General features: G+C 32.2%; 2 protein-coding genes and 3 non-coding genes across 5 annotated transcripts; 1 reads left to right on the top strand and 4 right to left on the bottom strand.

Moving 5' to 3' along the window:
• The first annotated feature begins 1,331 nt into the window (after positions 1–1,331).
• Positions 1,332–1,434, top strand: LOC132604683 (U6 spliceosomal RNA). Its single transcript, XR_009568797.1, has one exon. It is a non-coding gene; the product is annotated as a U6 spliceosomal RNA (small nuclear RNA).
• Positions 1,435–2,787: 1,353 nt separating this feature from the next.
• On the bottom strand, positions 2,788–4,171 carry LOC132602081 (norbelladine synthase-like). The gene is made up of 2 exons (XM_060315101.1): positions 3,810–4,171; positions 2,788–3,261 (listed from the first exon to the last, which is right to left on the bottom strand). The coding sequence occupies exons 1-2, from the start codon at positions 3,991–3,993 to the stop codon at positions 2,972–2,974; spliced, it is 474 nt and encodes a 157-aa protein (XP_060171084.1). The 5' UTR covers positions 3,994–4,171; the 3' UTR covers positions 2,788–2,971.
• A 1,805-nt stretch (positions 4,172–5,976) lies between these two features.
• On the bottom strand, positions 5,977–6,048 carry TRNAG-UCC (transfer RNA glycine (anticodon UCC)). Its single transcript has one exon. It is a non-coding gene; the product is annotated as a tRNA-Gly (tRNA).
• Positions 6,049–12,280: 6,232 nt separating this feature from the next.
• LOC132604710 (U6 spliceosomal RNA) lies at positions 12,281–12,387 on the bottom strand. The gene has a single exon (XR_009568816.1). It is a non-coding gene; the product is annotated as a U6 spliceosomal RNA (small nuclear RNA).
• An 11,328-nt stretch (positions 12,388–23,715) lies between these two features.
• LOC132602080 (norbelladine synthase-like) lies at positions 23,716–24,963 on the bottom strand. The gene is made up of 2 exons (XM_060315100.1): positions 24,750–24,963; positions 23,716–24,091 (listed from the first exon to the last, which is right to left on the bottom strand). Exons 1-2 carry the CDS (start codon positions 24,919–24,921, stop codon positions 23,814–23,816), a joined length of 450 nt encoding a protein of 149 aa, XP_060171083.1. The 5' UTR covers positions 24,922–24,963; the 3' UTR covers positions 23,716–23,813.
• Between the last annotated feature and the right edge of the window lie 859 nt (positions 24,964–25,822).

Genomic DNA, 25,822 nt, shown 5'->3' with positions numbered 1-25,822 from the left:
GAATTTAAGATATCAATTATAACAAATATAAACTAAAAAAATAAAATTTTCTTTTTTTCATCTAAATGAATCAATTATTTTGATTTGCTTTTTGTTATTGAATTGTGTGGGATTGCATACATTAAAGAAAAACTTACGAAAATAATCGTTGTCCACAAGTGCAGCTTCGAAAAGTTTTTCAATTTGCACTTGAGTATGAAAAAAGGAGTCTAAAATTGGGTTGGTATAAGCTATCCAAAGAAAATATAGTCCTCAATCCGTTATCGAGCTCTGTTCGGTAGGCCAAGCAAATGATTATATTGTTCATAGCATGATAAATAACGTATTGATCAAACATTTAGCAAGAGTGAGCTTGTTATGGAGGTGCGAAACTATTTTGATCGTTTTTTCACTACAAGATCCTTTTAAACGAGCTTCATTTAATCTCGAGCGTTTAACAGATCATGCATGAGATCCCAAGTTGACTACTACACTTATGGTTAATATTTTTTTTCAGTTTGGAAATACTAGAAGCAAGGCAATTGCAATAATTAGAAGATCCAAAATCTCAAGTACATCGGACCAAGGAATAAGAGAACCAAGCTAGCCTAAAGGCGCTTTGGCGCTTTACACGTATACTTTTAGAAGTATGTGTTTTAAATACTTAATAACTTGTAACAATTAATGTCTTATATATGTACATGTATTTTAATTACCTAGTAAAAGATTAATTATGTAACTACACTTGTACAATCAAAACATATTACATCTTTTTTTTTTTCTTTAAACTTTTTCTCTCAATCTTCGAGGGAAGACCAAAAATCACCTTCCCAAATACACTCAACTCCTTTTTAGCATTTTCCTCTGTATGGAGAACAAAATTATATCGTAGCATAAAAAGGAAGTAATTGCACAGTCTGTCCATAAAATGGGCCCTTCAAAATCGAACTTATGCATATAGGGCCATAAGTTCTTTAAGGGCGCCGACAAAACTTATGATATTATAACGCGTAACTTATGTCCCTATAGGCATAAGTTCGATTTAGAAGGACAAAATTTAAAGACCAACCCATTTGAAGGGCAAAAACTAAAGACCAGCACAAAATGCAGACAAAAGTGCAAATGACCCCAGCAAATACATTTTGTCCAGTGAAGTAAGATAAGAAAGAGGCTGGCCCATTACGATTAAGTCCAGGCTCAACTGGGCTTCGTTCAGATTAAATTGAAAAGATGAAAGCATGAATTTAGGCCCGTTCCAGCGAAAACACCAGACTAAGCAAGCTAGATTTCCCACATCGAATGCAGAAGCTTCGTAACTGAGTTTATATTGCGCACCATTAACAACTCGCTTTGTCCCTTCAGGGACATCTGATAAAATTGGAACGATACAGAGAAGATTAGCATGGCTCCTGCGCAAGAATGACACGCACAAATTGAGAAATGGTCCAAATTTTTTTCAGATGCTCCGGTTTAACAAAAAAAAAAAAATTTTTTTTGACTCGTCTTAATATGTTGAAAGTTTTACTAGAGGTCCGTTTCCAATCGTCAGCGGTGATGCTCTGGTTAAAAAAAAAAAAAAAAAAATACTTTTTTGCTCTTCCTATTAAGTCGAAATTTTCACCTGAGGTTAGTTTACGTTTCCGATCGTCAGCGGTGATGCTTCGGTGAAAAAATACTCCCCCTTTCAATTTATTTGTGTGGTTTCTAACTTGATATGAAGGTTAAGAAAGTAAAAATAACTTCCGAATCTTATGTTCCTAAATGAAAGATTGTGTACCACAATGACCTTTAATTGTGTGGTCTTGAACATGAGAGCTGTCAAAAAAGGAAAGAAGCATTTTTTCTTAAAACAGACTAAAAAGGAAAGTAACACAAATAAACTGAAACAGAGGGAGTATTTTTTTCATTTTTCTCGTCCTATTATGTTGAAATTTTACCGGAGGTCAGTTTTCGTTTTCTAGTGTTTGAAAACGGTGATTATACTGTTGCAAAGTTTAAGTTTCGGAAGTGTATAATGAAGATTGTATTTGAGATTCTTATTTTTTGTGAGCTATTTGGGGTTGCAAGATTTAGCTCAAATGGCAAAGGCTTTCTCTTTTTATAATTGTATATCAATTTACATGTCAAATACTTCCCAAATTGGGTAATAAATGTTGTGAACATATAATTTAACGTTTAATCAGAAGGAAGTGTTAAAATTTAAAAGAACATTTCTGTTGTTTGGTGTTAGAAATTAAAGAAAAAAAAAAAAGGCAACTTTAAAGGCTGACTTCTGTTTGGTACTTAGTTCTTTGCTTAAATTCAGTTTAATTACTTGGAATGGGCAGGATAAAGTGATTATAGAGTGGGAGTTATTTTGGTATGTTCAAATTATATCAGATGGGTATAGTATGGTTATGCTTATGCATACGTGGTGTGGTTATTTGAATTGGAAAATAATGTGTTTCAGAAAATGTTCTTTTTGTGACATTCATTTATCTCTCTCATATGTTTTCCTATATCCATGTGGATTGTTCATTGTTTGCTCATCGTTAGACAATTCTTAGGTAGGTTACTTGAGGAATTTCTTATCTATAACTTCAATTGGCAAACAGAGGGACTTGTATCTTAAGTCACAGGCCCAAGCCCTGCACCAAGCAACTAACTCTGGTACTTAAGTGGAGAAAGGTAGAGGGATGGACCCATCTTGCCCGAGTTTCGGTTGCGATTGGTCTAGAGAATTGGCTCCAGATGAATTTCTCGGTCATAAAAAAAAAGGCTCACTGAAATTCGCAGACTAATGAAGCTCCGTTCGAGCGATACTCAGCAAAGAGGGATATCCAAGTTAAAATAGGAAAAAAGGACAACAAACTAACAAGAAGATGATAATGTTATTTTTGCATTACATAAATGTAGCTTTCTTTAGTCTAGCCAGCTGAAGTACTGTTGAATTTGATGGAAATAAAAAATAGAAATTCGGTCTTCTCAATTAAAATGATATGACTTGAGGGACTCAATTATGTGTTTTGTTTGTCAAATAAGTCTTGGCAGATCTGATAACAGTCTGCAATGGCTCAACCATTGTGAATGCATGACTTGCAAGCTTCACATCTTCCACTTCATAACTCACTGTAAACTTTGTAATGCATGAATTTTCATCCTTCTCATTCACCTCAAACCTTATTCCATAAAAAGTATAGCCAAGATCAACATATCCACCTTCAATCACCTGTGATTGCTTGTATCTTTTCTCATCATCCACTATGTTGAATCTCTCCTTGAAATAAGGTACTCCTGGTGTACCTGTTTTAACAAAAAAAAAAAAAAATCAATATAGAAAAAATAGATTTGATTGTCAAATGAATGAAATATTTTGTCAACATCCCATACAATGGGTTAATCACTAAGGTCTTATACAATTTTATGTTGGATGATTTCCACGGGGGTTCGTATTACCCAAAGCACTGGAGTGATCCAGTAACCGGGAAAGGGGCCTAGAAGTGTCTACTACTCTACCACACTACACTTGGTTGTAGCGCTGAGTACTACACGAGCTCGTAAGTACGAAATTAGCTTTGTCTAAGAAGCAAAGCGACCTCATCTTTCTTGCTTCTGGCGGAGCTTCTAGCTCTAATAAATACAAGAGGTTTAGCTCTAATAAATACAAGTGTGATTTTAGTTGTATGATCTTTTTTCACAAACGATCAGCAAAAAAATAACGTAGGACATCTGTAAATGAAAACATAAGATCTTTGTAGGACTATATTCTTCTGTTCAGATTGTAAAAATGACATAATATATCTTATCTCGGTAAACATCAGTGTTTGAGATTATGATATGGTTTTACGTACCTTCAGGAAAAGTGATTTTGAGGACGGTTCCAGTACTACCATCACCTTCAACTACATCAACTTTGTTAAGAAGAGTAGGCAACTCTTGCACAATGAACCTAGATAGATGCAATGTGCCATAGAGCTCCCATGCTACATTTGCAGGCACATTCACTTCTATCTCATCTGAAATTGTCCCCTTCATCCTTCTAATGATATTGGCAGAGCACAGAGGCAATATACGCAGCTTTTTTAGCAAGCGATAGTTCGTGAAAGAATATGTTATGAGCTTGTTTATGCTTGTTTTAGTTTTTCTAGTGGCATTTATAGGAGTGAAACTTTTGATTAGGTAGAGAAATATAACTGATTTGTTATGAGGGATTTTGAAGTCAAAATAAAAATTAGGCAACTCTGTCAATGGGCTGCACTCGCCAAGTTTGAATTTGAAGATTAGTAAGTTTTTTGAGAAAACAGAAGAAAAGCAAATTGCAGGAGGGTCCCAGAATTCAATCTTGGCTGTAGAAAATTGTGTCCCATAAGTTGGGGCTAATTAAATACTCCCTCCGTTCTTTTACTTGTCCACTATACTAAAAATAATTTTCTATTTTTACTTGTCCACTTTAACATATCAAGAGAAAGACAATTTTTTTCCCCTTGTTTTACCCTTAACATTAATTATTCATTTTCAAATCATCTCCCAAATTTATTGAGACTATACACCAATTAATAAGGTAAAATACATACTTCATTTATTAATTCTTAAAATGAGTGTAATGTCAAAAGTGGTCAAGTAAAAGTCGCTACTAATAAATATTTTTTTGGTTTATCTACATGTTTCGTAAACATGCTTATAAGTCAAAATAAGCTCAAAGTCACAAGTAGATCGATCACATAGTTTTGCAACTTATAAATAGAGGCCGAATTGATATTTTTTATTTATGAGTTCTGAATCACAATTTCTCTTGGTTACTGGGTTTTGGATAAATTATTAATACATATCAAATAAACATAACCACCTAGTATTTTTTTTTTTTTTTTGCCTCTGTTAGGAAATCCTGAGACCTCATGATTCTCAAATCACTTCATTAACCACTAGGCCTCGCCCTTGAGTTTAATTTATACTCCAAATGATGTTTAAGACATTAATTATTATGTAGTACATTTGCTTATAGACCCTACAACTATTAAGGGGATTATTTTTACTTTATCGCTCACTAAAGGAGAGCCAAAAATCTCTTTATATTATCCACAAATACAATCGATCTAGTTTTAGGCGAGTTTGAATAAATTTTATGATAGTCTTTTTAGAGATGAATTATGAGGTCTTTTGACAGAGACACATTAGATTTATCTGCCTAACACGTTTTTTTGGGTTTTGCTTTTCTACTCGTCCTATTCGGTTGAAGATGTCAATCTTAAAAATTGCCCTTGGGGCTTAGTTCGGTAGAAAGAGTGCAAACTCTTAGAATCTGCTAGTTAGGCGTACGTGACGAGCTGCAATCACAAAACTTAGATATTTAAGTGGAGAAAAGTATTAGGGCATAATTAGTCACTGAATTTAAACGTGTGCCAACTGATCCTCGATAATTTCTTGGTATGAGGAAGAATCTCAATCTTCCAAATTATGCTTTCACCATGGTTGAGCTGTAATAGACCATCCTTTTTGTTTGGGCCTTTTTTTTTTCATTGCATGGTCGTCTAAAATGCGGCCTAAGAAATAGCAATGTATCAGGGGTTGAGAGTACCTTCCGCTCAGGAACAAGAAATGGAGCTATTAAGTGTTGGTACCGCTTTCCTTTTTCTAGCTCTTCTTTGGGTTCCCTATCGATGCGTGCAAGCGAAATGGAGGTGATCATAGAAACCAATCGGGTTCCGTGAAAAAATCGCAATATTGTATTCGTCTAAAAGAAAAACAAAAACTGCATTTTTATTATGGTCTTACAAAACGACTACGTTGTTAAACGACCTAATTACATGCCCCAAACCTTGGAGGGACGGATCGGCACCTGGTGGCTTAACTTGACTGAGCGAACCAATCTTTAAAAAAAAAAAAAAAAAAAAAAACTATGAATGTGATTCATGCATGAGAAAAATCAAATCTTTTCGTAAAACTTTTTTTTTTTTTTAAGTTTGCAATGTAGTAAACGACACTGTTTCGCACTTATCAATAAGAAAACCAAAAAGCAGATGCGTCTGCCGGGAGTCGAACCCGGGTCTATTGCTTGGAAGGCAATTATCCTAACCGTTGGACTACAAACGCCTTGTTGTGTACAGTCTCGGTTTTTACTGTTCTCATACATTTATTGGATTGATGTGAACGCCCACGTCAGTAAGTTTTTATCTATCAGCCATTGATTCTCCACTATGACCAGTCGACCACCACCATTTGATTGGATAGAGGTGAATGTGCTAGGGACACAAAGCATGTCAGCTGCTGTGGCGGTTCCAAAAATTAGAATGTGATAGTTGAGGTTTGAACCTATGATTTAGAATATTTGATTACTTGCGTTAACCAGTAACCAGGAGTTGATCGCGGGTCTATTGGTTGGAAGGAAATTATCCTAACTGTTTGCTAGATTCATATATGAACAAGAAACAATAAAAAGGAAAGTCTTATATTTATGTATGGCACAAGGCGCATATACATGTAAAGGATTTTAACTCGAACAAGTATAAACTATCAGGTAATATATCTATGTAAAAAGGATCACTTATTTTAAAAATCTCTAGAGCAAATGAACCACTAGCTCCAAAGGAAGTCTATAATATTTTTGCTTTAGCTTTTGCTAATGTTAAGGGTTGAAATCTCCCTATGAATTGGACGATCACATGCTTTCAAAGGGTGTAATCTCACTACCTCAATACCCAAGAATCACCTTGTGGGTTCTTCTAGTAATTGACCTAAAAATTAGCAACAGCAGCTACAATTATAAACAAAAATCAATTGTTTATTTCTCAACTTATAGTTATAGTTGTGCACTGACTTTTTACCTTGTTTTGTATAGCTATTGCTAGGCACACCATGAGCTGAGAGAGGATGTTATTCCTTTTTCTTCCACATATGTAACTGAACTTACCCTATATTACATTAGATAAGATTGGGAGCAAGTCATGGATATGTGAATGGTTCGGAGGTGGATACATTCAATTTCTAATAGAGTTTTCAAGAACCATATAAAGTATATGTGCAACCATGTAATACCATTTGACATAGGTGGATCAAGGCAAAAAGAGTCCAGAAACGCATGTACTAATTTGCATCTTACATTCATTTTCTCTGGCTCATTTCGAAGCAATCAACCCGATATACTTAACTATAGGAGTAATTAGAAACTGTTGGACTACGTACCCGGGTCTATTACTTGGAAGGCAATTATCCTAACCGTTGGACTACAAACGCCTTGTTGTGTACTGTCTTGTTTTGCACTTAAAGTGAGGATGAGAGATAAAAGAAAGAAAAAGACAAGGGTAAGAAACTTGAAGAGAGGAGAAAGGAGAGGAAGTGATGAGTGAAAAGACGCAATAGTGAAAAACAAGACAATACACAACTTAAAGTGAGGATGAGAGACAAAAGAAAGAGAGAAACAAGGGTGAGAAACTTGACAATTCAAGAGAGGAAAAGGAGAGGAAGTGATGAGTGAAAAGACACAATAGTGCAAAACAGGACAGTACACAACTTAAAGTGAGGACGAGAGACAAAAGAAAGAGAGAAACAAGGGTGAGAAGCTTGACAATTCAAGAGAGGAAAAAGGAGAGGAAGTGATGAGTGAAAAGACACAAAAGTGCAAAACAGGATAATACACAACTTAAAGTGAGGATGAGAGACAAAAGAAAGAGAGAAACAAGGGTGAGAAACTTGATAATTCAAGAGAGGAAAAAGGTGAATAAGTGATGAGTGAAAAGACACAAGGGAAAAGGTGCCAATATACCCCTCAACTTTGCGATTTAGAGCAGATATGCCCCTCGTTACAAAAGTGGTGCATATATACCCATGCCGTTACAAAAATGGTGCAAATATACCCCTGCAGTTACAAAATGGTGCAAATATACCCTTTTCACTAACGGAATTTTTTTAAAAATCATTTAATTTATTTTTTAATTAAAAAAAAGTCTACCTATATTTTCTTTAGTAGACACAATTTTCTAAAGCCACATGGTAATTTTTTTTTCTGGTGGGTCGGGTCTGGTAAGTTTAAAAAAATATCTCTGTGACTTTAAAAAAATAATATCTCCATGACTTATTTTGAACTACAAGTTTTAAAAGTCTTCCCTCTTTCTTAAATGTCGTGCCCAGTCAAATGAGTTCACATAGATTGAAACGGTGGGAGTATCTTTTTAAGTTGAAAGTAAATAATTACTAATTAGGGAAGGATATGGCATAGGCTTAATCCTTCCACTGTTTTTTTGGAAATATATGTGCAGATATCCTTTGGTTAGAGGTTTTAGTCCATGTTCTCCTCTAGCATATGTAATTTTTTGCATTAATAGACATGTTTGGAGTCAAACCTAATCCCCCACACCAAAGGATCACAACCTAAGGTGATGGCTTATATATAAGAGGACTAGAATGAAATCTAAAAGTATCAAGTACGAGGATCAAATTATAGATTCCCAGCATCCATAATACCCAGTAGCCAGATATGAGATCTCCTCTAAAAGTCCAGTTGAGTGATAGAATTATGTCAAGTAAATGATTTACTGGACCAAGTTTAAAAAAATGGGTAGACTTATTTTTTTAAAGTCACGGAGATATTTTTTTAAACTTACCAGACCCGACCCACCAGAAAAAAAAAATTAGCATGTGGCTTTAGAAAATTGTGTCTACTAAAGAAAATATAGGTAGACTTTTTTTTAATTAAAAAATAAATTAAATGATTTTTTTTAAAAAATCCGTTAGTGAAAAGGGTATATTTGCACCATTTTGTAACTGCAGGGGTATATTTGCACCATTTTTGTAACGACAGGGGTATATATGCACCACTTTTGTAACGAGGGGCATATCTGCTTTAAATCGCAAAGTTGAGGGGTATATTTGCACCTTTTCCCAAGACACAATAATGCAAAACAAGACGGAACACAACTTAAAGTGAGGATGAGAGACAAAAGAAAGAGAGAAACAAGGGGGTGAAATTTGACAATTCAAGAGAGGAAGTGATGAGTGAAAAGACACAATAGTGCAAAACAAGACAGTACACAACAAAGTGAGGATGAGAGACAAAAGAAAGAGAGAAACAACTGTAAGAAACTTGACAATTCAAGAGAGGAAAAAGGAGAGGAAATGATGAGTGCAAAGACACAATAGTGCAAAACAGGACAGTACACAACTTAAAGTGAGGATGAGAGACAAAAGAAAGAGAGAAATAAGGGTGAGAAACTCGACAATTCAAGAGAGGAAAAAGGATAGAAAATGATGAGTCAAAAGACACAATAGTGCAAAACAGGACAATACACAACTTAAAGTGAGGATGGGAGACAAAGGAAAGAGAGAAACAAGGGTGAGAAACTCGACAATTCAAGAGAGGAAAAAGGAGAGAAAATGATAAGTCAAAAGACACAATAGTGCAAAACAGGACAATACACAACTTAAAGTGAGGATGAGAGACAAAGGAAAGAGAGAAACAAGGGTGAGAAACTTGACAATTCAAGAGAGGAAAAAGGAGAGGAAGTGATGAGTAAAAAGAAACAATAGTGAAAAACAGGACAATATATCACAACAAGGCGTTTTTAGTCCAACGGGTAGTCTACGACACTGTTTTGCACTTAAACAATAAGAAACCAACAAGCATATGCTACTGCCTAGAGTTGAACCCGGGTTTATTGCTTGGAAGGCAATTATCCTAACAGTTGGACTACAAACGCCTCGTTGTGTACTATCTTGTTTTTCACCATCGTGTATGTTCACTCATCACTTCCTCTCCTTTTTTCTCTCTTGAATTGTCAAGTTTCTCACCCTTACTTCTCTCTTTCATTTGTCTCTCATCCTAACTTTTGTTTGATTTGAAAAAACCACTCCCTCAGTTTCCCTGGAAAAATATTATCTACTCCCTCCGTCCCAAAAAGATTGTCCTCTTTTGACTTGACACAAAGTTTAAGAAATAAAGGAAGACTTTTGAAATGTGTGGTAAAAAATAAGCCTTAGATATTTGTGTAGCTGTAAATCATCTCATAAAGTTAAATTGTATCTAATTATAGAAAGGAGACAATCTTTTTGGGACAGACTAACAGAAAAGGAGGATAATCTTTTTGGGACAGAGAGAGTATGAAGCATCATAAGAAAGTGGTGGCTCGCTTTGAAATCATGAATAATCAACTTTTAAACCATCATAATAAATAAAACAACTATTAAACCATCATAATAAACAAAACAACATGTACAAGACCATATCTTTCACAATTACTGTTGACTAAGATAATGTTGGAGTTATGGTCGTTTTCTCTTGTTTAGATAATGCAGAGCCAAAGAATCTTTGTGATCCCTCTTTTTATTCATTCTTGTCTTATGCGAAAGACATTTTATCCTTCATTGTTGTGAAATTAACTTTCTTCCTTCTTCTATTGAATTGTGTATTATTGAGCTTGTAAAAAGCTAGTAAAAGGGAGTGATCTCGCGCACGATTTGCTCCCCTGCGCGTGAGATATACGTGAGGCCAGTCTCAAAACAACAGCCTGATGGTGAATGTGCATCAAGGTACCTTAGTACCTAAGAATCACCTTTTGGGGCTGTATGAACCTAGTTTTTTCCTGAAGCCATCAAATGCTATACCTTATCTACTTATCTTTCCACCACGACCACCACACAAAAGTAAACTCACAAAGCATATTTCTTTGATTTGTAAATACCATACATGCCGAGATATAACTAATGAGATGATATCAAGAAAAAGAGGGGTGTGTGTGTGGAGGGATGCAATATGAATTCAGGAGCTATGTTATGGGAGATGAGCTAATGCTTGGGTGGTTTTACCTGGTGCAACTGGTGGAGTACAACCTGCTGGAAACTTGATCTTGGGAAGGAGGACACAATTAGTTTCATTAATTATGATCAGATTTCCTTAAATGTAGCTCTTTAGTTATGCATTTTAACCCAATTCTTTTTGTAATAGTTACTTTTAGACCCATTAGGTAGCTAGAATTCTTTAGTATATATTTTGTTGGTATAACCATTTTAGAGTTTATCAATGAAAATCAACCTTTAGCTCTCTTTAGTACAGCTTTAGCTTACCTTAGTTTTTAGCTAATTTTGCTTCTCAAATTCCACTACATCAGGAAGCCAAGTAGCTTGTTTGGCACACATCCTATATATATGAGATGCAAAACAATATAGTTCATAACAAATTTGGCCATATCTTACGTGTGCATATCATCCTTGCACAATAGCCCTGCTAATCAACCCCATATCGTTCCAATGGTTTCCGGATATACACAACGGTGTTAGGCATCGAGCTCTATGCAATATAGGGCCTGTTTGGATTGGCTTATTTTAGGTACTTTAATTTTAAGCCAAAATAGCTTTTAAGCACATTTGAAGTGTTTGGGTAAGATTTTAAGTACTTGTTTTTAAGCCATAATTAAGTTATAAACTCATCCGAACAGGCTCATAGTCAAAACTCAATTTTCTCTCTATACAGTAATCGTTGCTGGTTTAGATTTCGTAAAGACTGGATGTCCTTCAATGCCGATGCCCACATCTTGTGCTTGAGCTTTCCAAATCAATTCTTCCATCTATATTACCTTCTAGTTTTACCTGCTTTTAAGTAATTGACCTAAAAATAGCAACAATACTAGCAACAATTATAATTAACACTTAATTCTCAAGTTATAATAACAAATTATGCACTGCCTTTTCTAGCTTGTCTTGTAGACTTATTGCCATGCTGAAAGAGGACGTTATTCGTTTTTCTTCCACATATGTAACTGAACCTTATATTAGATTAAATTGGGAACCGGTCATGGATAAATACGGGTACATTCAAATTCCGGTAGAGTTTAAAGAACCATATGCAGCCATGCTATGGTTTGCTCAAACCTTCCAAAAAAGTTGCCACAACCACGTCGAATCTTAAAAAAATGCGTAACTATTGAAGAATTCGACACACATTCATACGGGGGCGGTCCTATGTGGTTTCAAGTGGGTTCATATGAATCCACTTTGTTGAAATATAACACTGTATATACATGTATATTTAATCTGTTTTTAAAAAATATATATGTATATACAGTGTTATTTATATATTTCTTATAGATTGAATCCACTTGTTAAAAATTCTAGGTCCGTCACTGCATTCATAGTGTCTTTGAAAATCCAAGCAACATAACAACCATGTAAAACCATTTTACTTAGGTAGATCAAGGTAAAATGAAGATTCCAAATATATGGACATACTAATCTGCACTTTCTATTCACTTCCTCTTTCCCATTTCGAAGCAATTAACCCAACTCACATAAGAAGAAAAAACTATGAAACAGAAGTCATCAACATTAATTAATTTCCAAATACATAAAAATCCTCTTCCCTATAATTAACACTGCAAACGCAAGAGGCATGTTAATTTTCTCTGTATCGTTCCAATTTTATCAGATGTCTCCGGATGGACAGACGTATTTGATACTCTTCTGTTAAATAAACAAAGCAAAAAAGCTTTCTGCAAACGATGAGGGACAAATAGCTTTCTTAGTTGCGCCTGGGCTGCTGTTTACTCGTTTTGCCCTTCTATCTGAACAAGCCCACTGTATCTTAAGATTTGTTGAGTGAACACCTTTGCCTTCTTTTGGAAATTGCATTTTGTTACAATCTTTTGCCTTTGCCAAAACGTAATATTAAGATTGGTTGGACAAAGATTTGTTCGGATAGCAGACCGACCAATGGAAACCGAGACATCACAATTTGCGGGAGCAGTAGAGATCAATATTTTTTAACAAAATAATTTATATTACATAATTATGATTAATTGTCTTTAAAGTACGAAGATTCAAGTCTCTTCGCATGTAAATGATCAAATTCCAAAGTATATAGGTTTATTTCAATTTTACCTACTTTAAAGGTGAGAGGAAAATGGAAAAGTATGTTTAGCTCTAATATTTTGCTAAACAAACTTAGTGAAAATAGATTGAAAATCTTTAGCACAATTAATATATTAATACACTATATATTAGATATAAATTCAGAATTAGATTAAATAGATGCATCTAGAGAAAATTCGTTAGACCTTTTATTTTTAAAGATTTGAGTTCATCACTAAAGGTTGTGGTGGAGTTGTTAGTATCCCTTGGTGGAGTTGTTAGTATCCCTTCATCCTTAACTAAAGGTTTTGAGTTCGAGCCATGAAAATGTATAACGCCTTTAGAGCCCGTTTGGATTGGCTTACAGCTTAAAGCTGTTTGCAGCTTATAAGCTGAAAAAAATAAGTTGGGGTAGTCCAACTTATTTTTTTTGGCTTATAAGCTGAAACAGCTTATAAGCTGCTTTAGATAAACTAAGTCAAATGGGTCCAATTATTTTTTTGAGCTTATTTTAAGCATAAAATGACTTTAAGCTGGTCAGCCAAACACTCAAAAAAGCTGAAAACAGCTTATAAGCCAACTTATAAGCCAATCCAAACGGGCTCTTAGTAGGGAGTGTTTCCCCAAAGCAGGATACTCCTGAGACAATTGATTAATAGGGCTCCAAAACGGATATCGAAAAAAGATTGAGCTAAATTAATTGAAATGAAGTCATATGATTGGAGTTGATGAGATATAGTTTTCAAAAAAAAAAATATGATCATACATCCCAAAATCTTAAATAAGTAAGAAGTGAACTTTGCTTATTCGTCTCACTGCAACGGTACAAGTCAAAATCTATATATAATATAAAGCTAGGCATAGACAATCCTATGTGGCACCTCTCTATGGCCTCCATTGGCATTTATCTTTTTTCTCCTTTTTTTGGATTTTTATGCTTCAAAAACAACACAACAAAGGTAAGAAAAAATTCTAAAAAAGAAAGAGGACACACCAATTGATACCTCCATTTCAGTTTTCATCTTAGCATTAAATGACACAATTAACAAGGATTAAGAAGCCGTTATACACTGGATCAAACGAAAGATTCAAGAAAACTTTCAAGTTTCCACACATATATGCTACCAAAACATAGTTAACTACTCATTCTGAATGGAAAAAAAAAACACAGTTAACACTAGAGTAGGAGAGAAAGATAATAAAAAAGGGATGAAGAAAACAAAAACGAGAAGAACTAATTGAGACCTAATCTGAAAGATGTAAAGGAGGAAAGATTTGGAAAAAAAAAGTAGTAGCAACTTTAAAGCTGTAAAAAATAGTTGTGCGACCATGAAACTGGCGGTAAATGCAGAAGTGGCGGAGTTATGGTGGCCCAGCCTCGCAGGTCAATCCTTCGCCTCTTTAATATGATATTTACTTTCTTCTCTGTCACATCAAATCACAAAACTTTGGCGTTCTCTATCTTAATTCTCTTAACAGTAAAATTCCGGTGGGTTTGGAAATAATATTCAGGAACAAGTGAGAGATAACTAGAAGCACTGGAATAGACCTATAAATTTGAAGGTAAGAAATGTTTATCGGAATATATTTTTTAAGCCACAAATGTACATATTTTATAATTATGGTTCGAATGAACATTATATTTGGGACAAAATGTGTTTACACTTCAGAATTGATTAGAAAAAGGAAAGAAAATAAATACAATCATTAAGAATGCAACGTATATCTCTGAATGATTCTGCCATAATTAAGAATTAGTTCCAAGAAATATGAAATTTGCCTTTATAACATGTCACTCAAAATCTTATATGAAAAACCCGTTGATTGTTATCCAAAATCTTTTCCTTCTTTTCACATAAGTCAAGTGGTTGAAACAGAGGGAGTTTTTTTCCCAGCTCTTTTCATATTTTAACAAAGTCAAATTAAATCAATAATTTTGCATAATCTACAGGCTTTTAGATATATATTCATTTTAAATACTCTTTCGGATAGAGTAATCCTTTTAACTATTTATTGAATATAAAAATTCTTGATTATCTTAAATTGATATGTGACAATGGATTATTTTGCTTAGGGGCGAAAAAGAAAATAAGGAAAATAGTACTCATTTTTTGGGAGCAGAATTCAGATGTATGAGATTAAGGAATATTATAAAAGAAAAAGAAAAAAAAAGAACCATGATCGGAAAATAAAGAAATACATAGCGAAAACTTGCTTTGCTATTTAATCTCTTTTCTTCTTCTTTTCTTTTACTTTTTTCTACTTTTCCTTTCTTTTTTTTTTATTTGAATAGAAGAAACTTTAGAAAAACAAAAGTTTAAATAACTATTCAAAACACCTGTATAACTGTATCCACTATAGAATTAGATCAACAATTATGTAGTAAAATGCCTACATATGCACACTAAAATCTAAGTTTCAAAACATTAGATTAAGAAGTTCTAATTCTAACAAAAATATTTAGATTTTAGATCTTAAAATTCTTTTATAACTGCGCGAAGCGCGGCTAGAATTTATTATTTATATGAATATTTTTCTAATTTTTACCATCATATATATGGCACAAAAATTTTAAATACTTTAGATGCAAATTTTTTATCACATTATTTTTCCTCATCTTATCTGAAATTTCTATTTTTGAAGTGTTCTACTCTACTATGTTGGGTGGTTATATATGATTTTCTTATTTAAATTTACATGTACCATTTTAGATTGAGTTTTTCATATTTAATCTATAATATTTTGTACAAACTCTTTCTGCAAAATAATTATATACATATTTTTTTATGATTTTAATAATACTAAAATAATAATAATAATAATAATAATAATAATAATAATAATAATAATAATAATAATAATAATAACCGCGCGAAGCGCGGATAAATGCACTAGTTAACAATAAGAAAAAGACCCAATGCAACGTTTTATTTAACACCAAAAAATAATAGAATACATCACTTGAAAGAGCAATAGCTACACAACATATGAAAATGCATGAATCCCAATAAAATTTAAAAGTGTTAGCTTTTACTTGTTCTTCAAATAGTCAGCAGAAGCTTTCATGATGGTCACAAAGGTTTGAAGGTTACCAATAGAAAGATGGTTATTTTCAATATCTTTAGTCTCAAAATCAAGTGTAATTTTGATAAGGCATGAATTTTCATCTTTCTCTAACACATCCCACTTGATCAAATGGAAATTGAATCCAAGATCAAGAAATCCTACCTTCAAAAATTTCTACTACCTTCACCCGTTTGTCATCATCGATTGATATGAAGTTCTCTTTATATGGAGCATCGCCAGGTGTCCCTATTATAATTTTGTCCAAACAAAGTACCAAATCTCATTATGCAAGTCAATTTTTTTTGAAAAAAAAATTGTAATAGAAATATATCAAAAGAGACACAATTACTTTAATGTGGATTGGCGCAAGATTTATATGTTCATTTTAAGAAAAAGAAAATTCAATTTTGATAATGTGTTAAGAGAAAAAGTAAAACCAAATATCATAAAAATAAAAATAAAAAGACCAGGACAATTATCTAGCACGTTTAATCCATTCCAAAGAAATTTACACACACAAAAAAAATAAAAAAAAATAAAAAAACAATAATAATCTAGGGAATGAAATCTAAGAGGAGAATAACAATTTTGATCCCTCAATTATTTATAAATTTTGATTTTGCTCATAGTGATATCTGACTAAGCATATTAAACCTTCAATTAATTGAATTACTGCACTTTTAATCCTTATGCTTATGACTCTTTACAAATTTACGTCATTCTTAACCGTTAGACTACTTAAATTATCCATGTGTAATACTATTACTCAATATTTGAGCTTAATATATTTTTAAAAATAGTTTTAATGTAGTATATTTCCTACATAAAAAGACCAACAACACACATTAGGCTGAAGGGGAATTCACATGTAACCAATTTTAGTTGAAAATTAGCACTTTTCAACCCCTATAATTGAAAAAAAAAATAGACTTTTTAACTCTCGAGAGAAATTTTCAGTTGGGAGCCATTTTTTTTTTTGCAGCTAGGAGACAACCATTGTTGTGTGGTCCATTCGAGCGGTTCCTTCTTTTCTTTTTTTTGATGATTTAAAGAGAGCCTTTAGCACAAGAGCGAAGGATGACGACTGCTTCAATTGCCCTCTCTACTCCTTGGCTCGGGAAGGATGAATCGCTCCTGAAAAGGAATCGACTGATTCTCTCCCAATTGGTTGGACCGTAGGTGCGATGATTTACTTCATGAGCAAGGTCTCTGGATTGAGAAATAGCAACTGCCTAGATTTTTAACTTCTAAGAGTGAAAGTCTAAGGATAGTGACTATTTTACATTTACAAGACTACAAAATGATTAGCCCATGCTATTACTATCATTATTTTTTAAAAAAAAAGTTAAATTTTCTATATCTGATACATCAAGATCAAAATTTAGCAATAATTGAGAGACTAAAATTACTATTATCCGATTTTTTTGAGGATGTTGAAATAAAATAACTTACAAACTTGCAGGACTGAACCAGAGCCACCATTGCCTTCAATTAGCTCAACTTTTTCAGCAATCTGTCGAAGTTTTCCAACAACAAATTTAGCAAATTGAAGAGTGCCATAGAGATTCCATACTTCACTTGTTGGTGCATTTATTTCTACCTGCTCTGAAAATTTTCCCAACATTTTTTTTTGATGAACTATTAATCATAGCATGTACTAAATATTAGGGGTGGGCATTCGGGCCATCGGATTCGATATGAAATTTTTGGTTTGGATATTCGGCTTTCAGATTGAAGAAATTACAATCCAAATCCAATCCAAATAAGTTCGGATTGGATTGGATATTTTAAGTTCGGTTTTAGTATATTTCGGATTTGACTCTTGAGACTTAAGACAAACTTATTAGGAACGAAATTCTTGTGTTAGTTCCACAGAGGTAAATCTAAATCTTAATTGCTCAGTAAATAAAGCCTTCCAGTTCAAATTAGGAATAACAAATCCAAGTCATGTCCAACATAGTAAATCCATACCAAATAAAAGAAATCTAGAAAAGTGGAAATGAACAAAATAAAATCTAAATAGTCATCTGGAAAAATAACAAAGAACTCTGTCGTGAGTGACATTAACGTCAGACTTTTGAGACTTGAGAAGTAAGAAAATCCTATATTATATTTGATTTAGTAGAGAATTGTATATTAGATTTAATATTTTAATGGGCAGGGCCTTAGGTACTAATCTATTGGACGTTTAGAAACTAGACTTATTAGTACTGGACACATATGATATAAGTAGGTCTAGATATAAGGTATAAAAATTTCGGATTTTCGGATATCCAACAATTCATAGCACTAAATCCATATCCAATTCGAAATCCATAAATTTTAAAAATAAAATCCGAAATCTAATCCATAATCCAAATATTCAAACCAAATATTTAAAAAATTCGAATTTCAATTTGGATTTCGGGTTGGCCCAAACTGTGCCCACCCCTACTGAATATATAGTCATGGGACATGCATGTGGAGTTCTTGTCTTGCACTTTACCTTAACATCCTCAAAATATTTTGTATTGAAAATTCTAGTAGCAAAGATGGAATTTGTCTACATTTTGCCTTAATTTCCTCAAAATAGTTTTGTGTTGAAAATTCTAGAAGCAAAAGATGGAATTTGTCTTACATTTTGCCTTAATTTCCTCAAAATAGTTTTGTGTTGAAAATTCTAGAAGCAAAAGATGGAATTTGTCTTACATTTTGCCTTAATTTCCTCAAAAACATTTTGTATTTAAAATTCAACTGTAGAGATGGATCCAAATTTTGAAATTTATGAGTTCTAGAATAGATATCGAAAAGGAGACTAGAAGAGTATTAATTTTTACAATATTTCAAATTGTGTCCCGATTCTTTCTATTCATTTTTTAAAGCTCTGTATTTAATTCTTAGGGTTGGGCTAGGTGAACAAATAGATGTGAACAAAAGTTAAAGAGAGTCCAGGCTATGAGTCCTCTCTCATTGTTGTTCCAGGACCAACCTATCTCTTCCTTCCCCTTCGCCAACGAGTAGCAATCGCAAAATAATATACAACTAGTGAACTTATCCGCGCTTCGCGCGGTCATATATTATATTATAAATTTAGTTGTACAAATAAAATAAATATTTTATAATACCAAAAATTACGCACAAATATATCGTAAAAACATGTAGAAGCAAAAAAAAAAAAAAAAATTATAACAAAACATACATATAAAACATTAAACATAAAAACAAATCCATGCATACTTTTTTTGTTAATTTATAATGAAAAAGTTCTTGCAGAAATGAATTATCGACCATTTGGGAAAAAGAAATTAACTTTTATTAGTAATTTTATTTAGATGTAGTTTTCAGTTTTCATTCATAATGAGAGATCTTTTATATTATGAAGGCTCTCTCACTGAAAAATAGTGTTGTTAAATGCTTAGTTAAACTGTGCCTAAATCCTGAAGTTCGGTAAAGTCAGGCTTCACCTCATCTTATCTTTTGTACTTTAGGATGTTAAGCCACGTGCATCTTCAATCTCCACGAATGAATTCTATCTTTATTGACACAACACTACATACATAAGTTAATTAATTACATATGTTTTCATTATTTTGTCCAAATAATTAATTCTTTGTGTTTATAGTTATAACTTACAACTTTTTATCTCCAGTGTTAACCCAAAAAAAAAAGTTTTTATCTCCATTGTTAACCCCCCCAAAAAAAAGTTTTTATCTCCATCACTTTTTAATATATGAGTTTACAATTAAATTTGGGTAGTTAAACTTTGTGGGAATTTGAATGCCTCCTCGTTAGACAACTTTTCATTCTATCTTTGGAATGAAAAAACATAAGCACGTTTAACTTATATAATTAACAGAGGTGATTCATAAAAAGGAGAAACATATAATTATACTTCTTAATTAAGAGAGGTGCCACATCACTCTTTTTTTCACTTAAAGCTCCAATATAATTAACGCTTTTGACACTTTTCGCTCTTGAATACTTTGCTCATAATTAAACATAACAAATTAAATAGTTTATTGCTCTCACCGAAATATTTTAAATTTTTATATTTTATGATTTTGAAAATGCAAAAATAAATATTGTTCTTAGCAAGGATTGGAGAAGTGCAAAAAAAAAAAAAAGGATTTCTCATAAGTAATTTATTGAGATCTCTCTATTAAATTCACCATTGTACAACGGTCTCTTATTCTTAGTCAAGTCTGTAAATATTGATCATGTAGTGATAAGTAGTCGTATTTGATCATGCTGCAAATTATTCCTGCTACATAAAGCTACATAAAATTGTAGCCGCCAAGTAACACTATCGTCACTATAATAAAATATTGTAGCCAAGTAACTATACCGGTACTATATGCTAATCTTGTCTAAGCAAAACAATAGCGAGTTATAATTAACACTAAAATAGAAAACATATAATTGAACATCAATTCTACTATGATTTCTTGGTAAAATAACAATCTTCTCCATGAAAAAAGATAATGAATAGAAAATACGAAAAATAAAAAATTATCAAGAGGATAATCATGTCTAATTAAGTTATCATCAAGCACGTCCAAGATGCTCCCCGCAAAACGTTAGTGATGAACATCAATTTGAACTATGATTTCTTGGTTAAATGACAATCTTCTTCAAGAAAAAAGATAATGAATAGAAAATACGAAAAATAAGACAATTATACAATAAAAAGATACCGAGAGAATAATCGTATCTAATTAAGCTTATCATCAAGCGGCACTACACATTCAAGATGCTACCTGTGCTTGGTTATTTTCCTTTCTCTGATGAAATCTCTATTGTTGGATATTGAGGATTTACATGAATGCAATGGGTGATGACCCAACAACCACAATTGTTATATAGCCTACCTTCATAACTTACAACTTTTCATCTCCATACTTTTTAATATATGAGTTTATTATTATTAAATATAGCCATTATTGGGGTAGTTAATTTTTGTAAGGACTTCAATGCCCCATACTCTTCAGATGTTTCGATATTAATCTACGTTTGGAATGAACAAACTTTAGCACATTTACGTTTCATTCATTTTTGGAATTAAAAAACTTTAGCAGATTTAACATATATAGATAAGAGAGTTAATTAATTATTGATTTTTTTTATTTTTTTTCCTTAGCATATAAATGAAAAAAATAGGGAAAATATCAAAAAAGGAGAAAAAAGATAATTGTGTTGCTTGGCCAAAGAAAGGTGTCACATCATTTTTTCTATTCCTTGCTTATATATATATATATATATATATATATATATATATATATATATATATCATGTTGGTGCTTTTAATTAGGTGTCATAACTTGTATACTAAAGTAGAATTATGAAATTAATTACTAATACTAATTAATATAAATTATGAAGATGAAGGAATGTGAGTTATAGAGATGAATTTTTAAATTGAAATAAAATAATTAAAAATGATATAAAAAGTCAAAAAAAAAAGAGAAAAAAGATAAATTGAATCCTTGGCCATGTGCCACATAAAATTGTTTATTCCTAGCTTTATTTTATATATTGATTAATATCCTGAATCCTATTTTACACGATTTACAATCCCATCGAATTATTATATTTCAACAGTATTGATCTTTGCCTTTTCAAAAGCATATGAGAATAAAAACGTTTAGCATCCGAAACTTCTCAATGACTTTTTATATAAAAGGTATTTTTTATTTTCTAAAAACATGCCTAACTTTTCCTCTTTTCCACAATGGTAGTCTAACATATGCAAAAGAAGATTCTATCTGGAGACCTTTCTCTTCTTCTTTTTTTCTTCGTGAAAATGGCGTGAGATGACCAGCTTTTTAGGCCGCTTTTAAATACTAGTTTTTATTTGAAATGTAATTGAAAAATTAATAAATTCAAATAAAAATATTCTTGTCTAAAACACAAAATATTCTAGCATACTATGCTGGAAGTCAAAATTATACAAATGAAACTACATATTGTACTGGCTTTGGCTGTTTCAAGAATGCAACTAAAATTTTTACGTCCAGTCGAAGAATTATTAAATTAATTGAAATGAAGTGATATGACATTTCTTATTAAAGTGAAGGAATATATTTAGGCGGATCAGTTGACCATCCTATTCATTAGCTCAAGTCAGTTTGATTTGCTCTGACTTCAGTCCAACACACCTAATTGACACTCCTATCAACATAAACAATAAACAATGACCTTATATACTTTGGGGAAAAGGACATAAAGGGCCGTCCGGCCCAAACTATTTCCACCGGATGGTCCATGTTTTTTCAAACCCAAAGTGTAGCCAGCACGACCTTTTGTGGTGACTTTAGTCACCACTAAAAGTCTGCTGCAAAAAAAGGACTATGTGTGGACGCTTTAGTCGCCACTAAAGATCAATTCTTTTTTTTTTTTGGGCAAAAGCCACCGAAGATTAACTATGTATAGAAAATGTATCATACGTATAAAAAATGTATCATTGTTGTAAGAATATGTATCCCTACGGTATATGTATAGAAAATGTATCATAAGTTTTTATAATTGTTGTGTAATTTGTGTATAATAAATGTATCATCAACGTATACTCACTAATCATGAATATATATTATGCATTAGTATGTACATTATACATTGATTCTAAACTAATGATTCACATATTATATATATTCCATACATAATATGTATCATCAACGTATAATCACTAATCATACATACATTATACAATGATTATACACTAATGATTCACATATGTATTGAAAATGTATATCTCTAGAAAATGCATCATAGATTTGTATCATTGTTGTGTAATTTGGGTATAATAAATGTATCATCAACGTATACTCACTAATCATGCATTAGTTATACATTGATTATACACTAATTTTTCACATATTATAAATATTCCATACATAAGTATAGAAAACATATAATTGTTGTATAATTTATGTATAAACTGTATCGTTCTTGTATGGAAAATGTATCATACGTCTAGACAATGTATCATACATATGCAATATATAAACTGTATCATTTTTGTATAGAAAGTGTATATAAACTGTATTATTCTTGTATAGAAAGTGTATATAAACTGTATCATTCTTACATAGAAAGTTTATATATAATTCCAGCATATGTTATAAACTGTATCATTCTTGTATAGAAAGTGTATCATACGTATAAAAAATATATCATATATATACGTATAGAAACTGTATCATTGTTATATAGAATATGTATCACTACTGTATATGTATAGAAAATATATCATACGTATAGAAACTGTATCATTATTGTATAATATGTGTATAATAAATGTATAATTAACGTATAATTTATGATTAATAAATGTATACTTACTAATTTTATTAGTTTGTAGTTGATATATTTTAGTTTGTTAAGTTTTTGATGATGGTTACTTTAGTTTATTTATTTAGTTCTTCTTTTTTAATCCCTAGTAGAAGATAGAAAAATAATGGAAGTTTGCAGCGAACCTTTAGTGGCGATTGTTTTGAGATATTTCTTGAAGACTCAATCAATGTATAAATATACACATACTATACATGTATTGGAATATTTTTTGAAAGTTTAAATACTGTATAAGGATACACATATTATACATGTTTTGAAACATTGTGCAAGGCACAATATGAATTTTAACCTTTAATGGTGACTTTTTGAATTGCCCATTTAAAAAAAAAAAAATTGATCTTTAGTGGCGACAAAGTCGCCATGTAAAGTCTTTTTTTTTTTTTTTGTTTATAAGGCGTTTGGGCTGTTGGGCCGGCCGACCAACTCATGATATTAGGCCCAAATGTGAGATTATTTTGACGTGTTAGCCATTGTATGTCCTTTTCCTGATACTTTGCTTTATTCATGACAAAAAAAAATAACATCCAGTACTAAGGCCATCATTATACAATATATTACCCAAAAGAGCAATAACAACAAAGTAAAGGGGAAACAACATAAATTAAGAAAAATCCAATAATAGAAAAAGATTATTTTTCTAAATAATCAGCAGAAGCTTTCAAGATGACACCAAAGGCTTGGAGGTTGCCAATAGTAAGATGAAGTTTTTCTGCATCTTTAGTCTCAAAATCAATGGTAAGTTTGAGGATGCTTGAATTCTCATCACTCTCTATAACTTCAAATTTAACCCCATAGAAAGTGAATCCAAGATCAAGAAATCCACCTTCAACAACCTCTACTTCCTTCACTCTTTTTTCATCATCCACTGAGACATATTTCTCCTTATATGGAGCATTTCCAGGTAAACCTAACATATTGGTCCAAAAACAAAGTATTAATTAAACCATTCATCTAATTGTTGCATAAAAATATATTTGTACCTGGATTTTTACACCAAATCATTTAACAAACCTAGCCTTTTTACTCCCTTATATTGAAAAGTGGAAAAGAAGAGTATCAAATTGCCTCGTAAATAGGCAGAATATGTCAAACCTATAAATGTAAGATGTCTTGTATACACATATTTATCACTTAATCGAAGTTAGGTGGAACCCTTCAATGTTTCGTTACTCAATTTAAATTAATAGTTTGGTGTAAACATCATATGTGAAATGCAAGACAGAACAGAAAGCAAGGAAGGTGAAAGGGTGTTGGCAAAATCCAATACAGAATGTCCCGAGGAGGCATGGTTGAATGAATTTACTTTTGAACAACCCGTTATAATAGGAAAGCCTTATATCTTGAAATTAATTCATCAAGTTGATGATAAAATCCATGGGCGTTCCGTTCCATGAGCCTTCTTTGAGATTTCAGCACCACCAGTCCATGCACAAGCATTTACAATAGAAGTCACCAGCGAACAAAGGGAAGGGGAAAAAAGAAAAAGAAGACTGGGCTATAATGAGACTGCATGTCTTGCATTTATTGAGAGTATGAAAATATTTTGAAGTAAAATAGTAACTTACTAACTTGCAGGACAGTACCAGCTCCTCCATTGCCTTCAATCACCTCAACTTTTTCAACAATGCGTGGGGTTATTTCAACAACAAAATTTGCCAATTCAATAGTGCCATAGAGTTTCCACACTTCACTTGCTGGTGCATTTATTTGTATTTCCTCTGAAAATTTTCCCAACATTTTTTATCTTTCCGGTAACTATATAGTCAACAAGCACTAAATATATAATACTAGTAGTTGCTAATGAGACACACATAATAATACAAGTTGATAAGATCAATTTCAACCACAAGTGTAAATGCCGTACATAATCATAATTGGCCAGCCCGGCCTTCATATTTTAATTGGTTAGCGTGACTTCCTTAAATGCCAGGGCATTTGCATAGGGATATTTTGGCGTTGTTATTTAAATTGTCTTCATTTATTTTTTTTAATGTAAAAATAGACTCGGGCCTAAAATTGACAGATTCTTGCTTTTCTTATTGAATACTAGTTTTTCACCTTTCTCTAGTACTGATATACTCTTCCTCAACAGTAATACATGTAATCTGTGAATTTTTATTCCTTTTTCGAAGTGAGGTAATCTAACACAAGTTTGAAATCAATTGAGCTATTGAATTGGAATTTTTTTTCAGAGATCTGTTTTAAGGTTCAATTTGGGTACTCCGAAGTGAAGAGTGGACTCAAATTGGGGGTTTAAATTCATTATCTCTACACTGTAAATTGAATTGGTTTCATGTGTTTATACAAAATATATAAATGTAAATATCTAGCTATACTTTGTATACACGATAATTTGAGTTGGTTTCATGTAGTTATACAAAACATATGCATTATGTATACAAAGTATATTAATATGTATATATATTTATACAGTACATATATATTATCTATACACCGATAATACAGTAGTGGATTAAATTGACTACAAACTAGATGTGTGAGCGGTATGTTTAGGTTATTTCCTAAAAAATTAAACAGAAATAAATAAGAATAAAAGAACGGTTTGTCTCCTAGAAAGATTCTATTCTTCCAATTGGCAAATGACTTCATCCGTTGTTTCTTTTTGGACATTTGTTTA

Source organism: Lycium barbarum, chromosome 7 (assembly GCF_019175385.1).
Source record: "Lycium barbarum isolate Lr01 chromosome 7, ASM1917538v2, whole genome shotgun sequence".
Classification (NCBI taxonomy): Eukaryota; Viridiplantae; Streptophyta; class Magnoliopsida; order Solanales; family Solanaceae; genus Lycium; species Lycium barbarum.
This window is presented reverse-complemented; position numbering and strand designations above follow the sequence as displayed.